This window comes from Colobus angolensis, unplaced genomic scaffold (assembly GCF_000951035.1).
Source record: "Colobus angolensis palliatus isolate OR3802 unplaced genomic scaffold, Cang.pa_1.0 Scaffold41, whole genome shotgun sequence".
Taxonomy (NCBI): Eukaryota; Metazoa; Chordata; class Mammalia; order Primates; family Cercopithecidae; genus Colobus; species Colobus angolensis.
In genome coordinates, this window is record NW_012117488.1 from 2,707,201 (window position 1) to 2,716,580 (window position 9,380).

General features: G+C 33.1%; 1 protein-coding gene and 1 pseudogene across 5 annotated transcripts in view; both read right to left on the bottom strand.

Annotated features, from left to right (window-relative positions):
• Positions 1-1,480: 1,480 nt before the first annotated feature.
• The window catches only part of PKN2 (protein kinase N2), a 162,306-nt gene continuing 154,406 nt past the window's right edge, over positions 1,481-9,380 (bottom strand). For all 4 annotated transcript variants that reach the window (XM_011956066.1, XM_011956068.1, XM_011956065.1 and 1 more), the window contains 4 exons: positions 8,766-8,908; positions 4,543-4,650; positions 4,237-4,317; positions 1,481-4,149 (listed from right to left, as the gene is read on the bottom strand). In XM_011956066.1, the coding sequence (XP_011811456.1) occupies positions 3,946-4,149; positions 4,237-4,317; positions 4,543-4,650; positions 8,766-8,908 (536 nt within the window). In that variant the 3' untranslated portion in view covers positions 1,481-3,945. The remainder of the gene's footprint in view (positions 4,150-4,236; positions 4,318-4,542; positions 4,651-8,765; positions 8,909-9,380) is intronic.
• On the bottom strand, positions 5,267-8,327 carry LOC105521763 (annotated as a pseudogene). The gene has a single exon (XR_001003321.1). The product of XR_001003321.1 is annotated as a transcription elongation factor B polypeptide 1 pseudogene (transcript).

Sequence of the window (9,380 nt, forward strand, 5' to 3'; positions counted from 1 at the left end):
TTTTTTTTTTTTGTAGAGATGAGGTCTTGCTGTGTTACCCAGGCTAGTCTCAAACTCCTAACCTCAAGCAATCTTCCTGCCTTCGCCTCCCGAAGTGTTGGAATTATAGGCATGAGCCATTGTGCCTGGCTGATAATTCTAATGTATGAAACCTCTAACAGGGATATCTAAATTTAAAATTTCTGTTGGTTCTTATTCAAAGTAACTTGCTGTCTCTCACAAATGTTTAGGGATTTCTGACAGTGAATTACTTGATCTTAATCTGTGGAAATCTGATGGTCCCATCCTGGAGGAGCTTCCATCCACAGAATATTTCCTTCCACTGTCAGGGAAAGAGTGACATGCAAACTAAAATTTGAACTCGTCTACAGGATTTAAGCACAGAACATAAGTCCTGATGCTATTGCAAGGTTTGTTATCCTCAAAATTGTGTTGCTAGAGAAATCTATCCTTGGTAACCCCACTTCTCTTGGGTGCCTGCATTTTCAAAACCAGCTCCTTGCCATTGTGACTCCTATCTTTTCCAACTTCCTGCTGCTCTGCCATACTCTGTAGACTCAGCTTCCAGTTCTCTCAATATTCCTACTTTTGTGCTTGAGCACTCCCACTCTAACTCTTAGGTGCTGAAGCCCTAACTTGTCCAGACTCTGCTCAAGTTTATTTGCTTGTTTTGGGGTGAAGGGTTGCCACAGACCACTCTTACCTTTAATGAGATCGGCAAAACCTCAAATTACATATCTTATTGATGGTCTTCCACTAATTTTATACGCGTATGTATACATATTTTTTTTAATAACTTTAAAGCCTCTACCCATCATACTAATGTATAAAGCCAGTATCTCAGAAAAACCCTAGACCTCAAAAGATGGCTGGAAGGTAAGTAAGAATTCTAAATTTAAATTAAGACTATGATCTGTGGCTTAGTATTTGCTTATTTGGATTTTTCATATTTACTCCAGTGGCTTTGGGAATACTGGTAGTACTTGCAAAAATCGTGTTAGACTTTAACCTATACGGCAGATTTACCAAGTCAGTATATGATTGCAATTTCCATTATGTCCTCAATTTGTGTTACAGGGAGAGCATGCATCATTTTATATTTCTAAAATATTCCATTTGTAATTTTTAAATAAGATTACTATAAAATGACTAGTATTCTGTTTTATTCATTTGCTTTTCTAAGAAGCCAGGTCCTAAATTAAAATAAGTTAACCTCAAACAAGAGAAAAGTATATACAATACTGGTGCTTGTATCTTAATATTAAAGCAGGCTGTTCTTCATTCATCAACATTTTGTTGCTTTAAAAAAAACCTTCCTATTCTCAGTATCTATACACAGTAAGCAGTCCATAAATATGTTTCAAATAAAAGATGCTACTGACCTTACAGGAGCAGAATACAAACTTTTCCCATTATTCCCAGTGAAGTGGACAATTTGCTCTGAATGTTCATGGTTTTAAGTCTTCCCTAGGACAAAAAGTACTTGCAAGAACGTTTACTCAAGTTAATTAGTCTTTGAGATTTTGAACACAGAAAAGTTAAAGTATATTTTAGTCATTAGGAAGTTTCTAAAAAGAAAGAATACTTAAAACCAAAGTTACAAATTTCAATCTATATAGACTTTAATTTGTGCATTTGTGATAATTTATGACTGCAAAACACTTGCTTTCTTAGAATGACATAGTGAAAGGCACATTTCATTTGAATGCATAGTGTACCATTCTAAAATATCCTAATTTCTTTACAAAGTGCTTGAGCAGTCACATACACATACAGTAATAGCAAAATATATTTACACTCTATAAAGCTTAAAATTTTAAATCTGACTAAAATATATATATTTTTTAAACTACAAAAAATTAGTGCTTTCTTCAGCTTAATTGTGTAAAGACCCTGCCCTCTAATTTTTTTAGTGATTGACTTCAATTAAAAACAAATTCTGTACACTGTGTAGTTACAAAATGCTATGTCAGTTTTTAATGCTAAAAGCCTATTTTAGACATTACTTTCTTTGCTATTTGAGAACCAAAAAAGTGAGCAGACTGTACCTCAAAAGTATTTAGTGTTTTATTTTAATGTTGTATTAACACTGTTTAAATTAAAGCCAGACAATTAAGCTAAGTTCCTCTAATGTCCTTTGCCAAGGAAGTTAACTGGCATTTAACAATAACTTTAAACCACATATTGTTCCCCCTTTTTATTAAGATTTTCTCCCAAAGGATCTTGGGTAATTAACAATTTGGAAGGTAATATAAATGATCTCTGGACAATTTTAATTGTTCTCAGAGTACAATGAAAAGATGCTAAAACATCCCAGCAAATATTTATAAATGTTTTTAGCTCAACTCTCCATAAATCAGTGTGCTTTTTCATGTTTCTCATAAGATTTACACCTGAACAATTTTTAAGAGATGAGCTCACTGTGATTAAATAGTTAATTCAGTATGGTTACTTAACAGAGCTTGCTATTCCTGAGGTATAATGACCCTAACATGCTAAGCACAGGAACAAAGATGCTATTACTAAACTAAGAAAAAATAATAAAGTCATAGATTAGGAGAAAAAAATATAAAATCAAACCAAACCAAAACAAACAAGAAACTACAGGCAAGTGGAAAGTCATGGTTTGCAAAAAGACAATCCTAGAAGAGTATAAAAAGCCACAGACGGATCCTTTGAAGAGTTGTATAAAATATTTGATCAAATTATTTTTGAGACTTTTGAGGTACAGCTTTAGTGTTATAATTAATTTTTTTTATAAAATATAGACTGTTTTATCAAAAATATTTATACATTCTGTTACAATATATTGCTTTTGCCCTCAGTAACTGCCAATATAAAATCTGGATCCAGTGGCCTAAAATATACAAATGCACTTAATGTAAATGCTGGAGTTTGAGGTGTCTGCTTGGCCACTGTACAAAAGTGATGAAGTGGTAAAATTAAATAATAAGCCTACAACATAGAATACATTAAAACTTGCACATATACATGTTCACAGCATGTATACAATGATAATCTCTACGGTTTAACCAAGGTATAGTTCCCTTCTACAGCAGACACAAAACCAAGGTGAACTAGGTTGGCAGATGTAGAGTGAGTATCAAAAAACGGGTAATCGGTTCACTGATTCTGGAAGATATGACTGAACATACTGAGCATCTAGACTTTGGGAATGCATACAGGTAATATCTTGGTTCAGCTGATTAAAAGTCCTCATTCTTAACATCTTAAGTAAATGCTGATCTTGTTTGTTTCAGCACTGTTTAATAAAAAAAAATTGTTTGGCAAGCAGCTCCGCTGGAAAGCTATAAGCCTCTGTTACATGGTTGATAAAAGTAAGGCAATATAAAGTTTTCTCCTAATAAATATAGAATATTTATAAAACAAGACATCAATTCATTCTGTTTTTTTAAAAGATCAAGCCCCAAATTGTATACAAACTGCCACGTTTTTTGATATTACAGTAATGTCTTTAAAAAAAAGAGCATTTGTCTTATTCAAACAGAATCATACTTTGTGTGAACAGTAATAGCATTCCAAGCCCTTTTTTTCTTTTTGTAAAACATAGTTAAGTGATTAATTTTCCTTCCACTTAAGGCGGGCATATGGCAAAGCTAGGGACTATAAAAAAGTGGTTTTTTTTTTCTTTCTTTTTAAAAATAGACTATTGATCCAAAAGTATTTGTAATGGATTTTCATAGCCGATGTTCACTTAAACTCCATGAAGCTGTTTCCAGTGCTCATATTTACGCTGAAGTACAGTGGGAAGCCACTTTTCAAGAAGTATTAGAATGGTACTTTTAAACAAATCTTCACGTGTTTCAATTAAAAAAAAAAAACAAACTCAGAAGCTATTGGTGGCACAGAGAGCAAATGAAGGGTTGCTATTTTTAAGAGGTCTTCTTGTAAGTCAGTCAGCTTGATTTCGCAGTGTCTAGGAACTTAACACCAATCAGCAATGTAGTCAAAATCTCTGAACATTTCCTGCTCCTCTTCCGAAAGTATCCTAGGTTCTCGAGGTGGAGTCAGAATAGGTGCTTCTGAGGTAAATTCATCATCAAAATTACTAACATCTTCTCGTCCTCTTATGGTAGGTATAAACGGTGGCTTTACTTTTTTGTCCATCAGAGCGCTCCAATCAATTAGCTGGATCATAAAATACAAAATGACTAGTTTAGTTTGTTACATCTAATCGCTCTAGTTTAATAAAAAATTTTAAATAGTCACACTTACCCGGAAAAATGGGTGCTTTTTTACATCCTCTGCATCTTTCTCACTAGCCCCAAGGCGCCGCTCAGGATTTCTTCTTAACAGCTAGCACAATGCAAAATAAAAAAGTTAAAATAAAATCAATTGGATAAAATTCACTGATAAGGATTATTATTTTTAAAAACTCAGATATATTTTGTCTGTTTTTGTCTAAGCCATGCAACATTTATGAACTGCAAAACAACTTCTAAAGTTCTACTGGGAAATTTTCTTTAATATAAAAAATTAAAGTAGTCTTAAAAAAATTCTTATCCTTAATTTAATTCTTACCCTTCTCATTATAGAAATGGCTTCTGTAGATAAGAACCTTGGATATCTTACTTCATCATTTACAATACTGTCAAAAACTTCCTCTTCATCATCACCAGGAAAGGGAGACTAGAAGAAATACCTTTAAGTAAGTTAAAGCAAGTTTTAAGGCAGTAAAATCTTATCACCTATTCAAAGTACAACCAAGATCCAGGCAGTGAAAAAGAAAAAAACAAACAACAAACCCATGCCTACCAAAACAACAACAAAAGAACTATAAGAAGTGACAATAGATATGTATCTATTACAGAGGGAATATACCATATACTCTTTCTGAAATCTTTAAATTTTATAGACCATTGCAAAAAACTTGTCTATCTCATATATGATATGGCTTTTCATTTCATTTCATTCCACTCCAGTCCATTTTATTTCATTCACCCAATCATCTATTTGGCCAGTCAATTTTTAGTGTCTAACAGAAAGTAGGGAATATTTAGATAATAGAATCCTGAAGAACCTCAATCTTGTGGAAAGACAGAAGAAAATGGATAAGGTTAATATGGTAATAAATGTTATAATAAAGGAAAGCAATCTGCAGAAATACATCAGATATAATTGTGCTTTGGATTTTAAAGTCAATAGTCAATTAATGGTGATAAAACACAATTAGAGATTAGTAGGCATAATGACCATACTAAGCAGCTGCCAACAAAATTAGACTGAAAGGAACCCAAAAAGCACACATTGACAGGCATTTTTAATGCTCTAAACACAAGAAGTTTTAGGGCATTTCAATAAGCACAGTATTAAAATCATTTTTCATAATGACCCTGAGACATAAAAAAGTAGTTACATTATATTCAGTATGACAATTTGATTCACAAAGAGATAAACTTTCAACTACGCTGAAAACGTGTCTATCAGGTGTGACTGCCTGCCTCAGAATTTCAGATGGCTTAAACATCACTCAGTCATTTTAAAAATCAGGACACGAATGTCTAAATATCATTTAATTCCTTAAAATCACTGAAATGAATCAGTATCTTTAACCTTATTTTCTCACTGGCTATTGAAATATAGGCTTACTTAGCCTCGTTAGATTTGATTTGGCTGCTTGCTTCCAATTAAGTTTTAAAGAATAATAAGCAGAAAGCAATATCCATGGAAAGTGAGCAATCTTTAAGGAATCTGTGAAAATAAATTCAGAATCCAGCTTCTTAAGGCTGAGCTTCTAATCTTGCTCATAGCTAAGAAAATTTCAAAGCTTTCAGTTACCAAAACCTTAGTTTGTTCATTCACTCACTCAAAATACATAAATCAAATATACTACATCGGACAATGTAGTACACTCAAAATACATAAATCAAATGTACTACATGAACAATCTAATTTCTTTTGGGGACTGAAACAGTAAGTCAGGAGAAAATTTTATTTTACTAGGATTCTCAATGGGAATTTCAATGGATAATGCAAAGAGAGCACTTTTGTCTTCTGCTTGAACAATTTTTACTTGAAAACTCACTCTCCAAGTCTGAATAGCAAAGAAGTATCTATACATTTGTTAAAATGTGTAGTATCTTTTTTTCTCAAATAGATTGTAAGCAAACAGGGCTAACCACAGAAAGCTAACAAATGTGTTTTAAGCACATTTAAAAGAAACCAATAGTCTGTTCAGATATCAACAGTGATAGTATCTAAAACCATGTCCAGCATTACATTCAATCTCTCTGTTATCTTCACTCCCATCTGAGACAGGAAAAAGGGGACTTGGGATATTTGTTTATTCCTGGAGTCTTTCCAGTAATCAAAACTAGTAGAAGTATACAAATGTGAACATGTATGATATATCCAGCGAGTTTACAATTATTTGTAATAATAGAGAAATCTGACATAAACTTTAGCCACACCTTACTTTCATCATAGTTAAAAAGGAGTTATCACTAGCGTTTCATTAATGCTATAAAATTATGAAGTAGACTGATGAGTTTTAAGGTTAGTTCTTTTCCCAGCTACCCTCTTGTGGAGATAATAAAAAGAAATTGCAAGAAACAACTAAGAAATAGCCAGATCCACTGTCTTTTATCTTCTAGGTAATTAAGAGCTCAATCAATTAGCTCTCTTAAAAAATATGAAACAGGAGCTTCCTTGTTTTCTGTCAAACCCTCCAGTGGCTTTATAATGGGAGGGAGTAAATTCAGCTGGCAATTAATTCTACAGTATTTTGTAATAAACTCATATTTTGCACATGTCATCTCTAATATGGAGAGTAAATTTTAAGCAAGCACATAATTCAATCTCATAAACCTCATACTTACTTGAATATTACACAAAACAAAACAAAAACCCAAAATGTTACTTTTAAAATAAAGGAAGGGGGTGGGGAGGAGTTCAAGTATGCCAGAGCTTACAGAAGATTAACTATTTTATGAGAACTTCTGGCACTCTCAGAGAGTAAAAGCCACTGTGGACTGGAGCTAAAATAAATCTTTCCAACCTAAACACTGCACAACAGCTTTTCTTATAGAAGTGAAAAATTCAGATCTGGACCACTAGTCTTAAGAACAGAAACAAGGCTGGATGAATTGAAGATCCTATCCTGGAGCAGCAAAGCATAATGCTTTAGAGATACGTTCTGGAGCCAGAGTGACAAGGTTAAAATGTCCAGCTCCACCATATGAGAGCTATGTGACCATAAGCAAGTCATTAATCTCTTTGTGTCTCTATTTACACCTCTGAAAATGGGCATAAGATCAGTACGGAGCTTATCAAAGGCTGTTACAAAATTAAATGAACGAATATTTAAGGCACACAGAACAGTGCTTAGCTTAGGACATGATAAATTTTATTTTAATTAGCCATACTTCTCCTCCTTTTCCAAAGAATCCACTTCAAATTGACACACCAAAAGGGGCTATCCATCCGGAGAAACTAAAACCATTTGTTTGTTTGGGGTAAGTGCCAATAAATGACAAGCATAGAACAAAACTTTAGAAATTTCTGATACTCAATTTGATAATTCATTCATTTCGCCACTAACTTCTTCAAACTTGTAGGTGTACAAGGGAGGTTGCTGGCATGGGGAAACTGCAGAATAATGAACCAATCCCTTAAAATAATTTTTCTTGCATCTCCAGTTCAAGTCCCTTCAAGTAATCTTTAATTACTTACTAAAAGATTTACTCTTTCCCAATTTCACCCCAATTCAACATTTTTAACAATTTATAACATAATATATTATTAGTCTCCTATTATTGCCTTATTTAACATAACTCACTGTTTCCTAATGGTAATAATTTCTGTGTACAACTCAATTATCCTCAGAAATTTAACTTAATCGACAGAAAACAGTAGGAAAAAATGCTAATCTTTTCAACTCTACCATTTTTGAAAGTAACATTTCTTTCATTTTTTAAAATTATATTTTATTTAACAATCTAGGAAGTTCACAGCCAACAGCAGTTCTATTGCAACTTCAGGTGCAACTGGGAATTCAGGAATCTCAGTGGAGCTGTTAGTGTAGCGAACCTTGTACATAAAATACATGCATATTTTTGATAGCACACGTGAAGGTATCTCTCTAAAATTGACCTCATTGGTTTCATTCTCAGCAAACTGACCTGGGCCACTCAACATGGCTTTTATCATGCCTGATGTTAATGCACGTTCTGTTTTTACAACAAATTCATGGCCATCGGATGATATCAATTTGACATACATGGCATCAGGGCCTTCACAGCCACCATAGCTTTCCTCCTCTCCATTCATTTTGTTCCTATGAAATTCTACGTTGCTTCCCCAGGAACTTCAGTCGTTTCCTGGTGAAGCAAGGATGCAGTGTGTGTTGCTCACTTCCGTCTGGAGGAAGTCGAAGGTAACATTTATTTCTGACCAATCTATAGTGGGCTTTTCTTTACAGGTACAGAGTACATTCTTTTTATTAGTCTTTCTGTTATTCCATTCCCTATAAAATGACTATGTCTTAAAATCAGAAAACATAATCAAAGCACAACACTGAAATACAAGGAACTCTTTTCAAAGCACTGATAATGCATTCCGCAAACCACATAAAAATCTTTATTGAAGGTATTACAGAAAGATAGCTGACTACTAGTATACCATAAATATTTATAAAACTTAAATTCCACTCAAACTGAAGACAGTATTAGGTGGTTTTATAAATGACATGCTTTATTATTTCAATCATCCTTCCTCTTTTCTCTTACCTATTTCACACTGCTTACCTCACCAACAAGCATTTCATATATAAGTACGCCAAGGCCCCACCAATCTACAGCCCTTGTATAAGAAGTTTCTGTTAGTACTTCTGGGGCAAGAAATTCAGGAGTGCCACAAAATGTGCTTGTTCTATCTCCATATCCCATTCCTGGAAAAGATAAAATTTAAACATTTGTTAGCAAAGAAAACAAATCCAGTATATAAAAAAAATCAAAGCTATCTTTGGGAGGCAAAATTAAAGTTGCACATTTGTGCATGGCGAAAAAATTCAGACATATTTACGACATTTCAAGAAAACAATAAGGACTAGTATAGCAAAAACTGCAATAGCAACTATACTATCTAATTAATGGGTAAATACAAATAAGATATCCATGTTTCTTTTCAGTTACTTTTTCTTCTTGTCATTACAAGGGAGCTAAGAAATTACAACAAAATGAACTGATTGTGAAGTTCTATCATCTTTCCAATTCAATCTTAAATAAGTTTATTTACTTCACTATAAAAAAATTATAAAAAAAATAAAAAAAGTATACAAAAAGGGAGAAAAATTTCCAAAACTATGCCTTCAAAAAAGGTTTAAATTTTTTTTTTTTTTTTTTTTTTGTAGAGATGAGGTC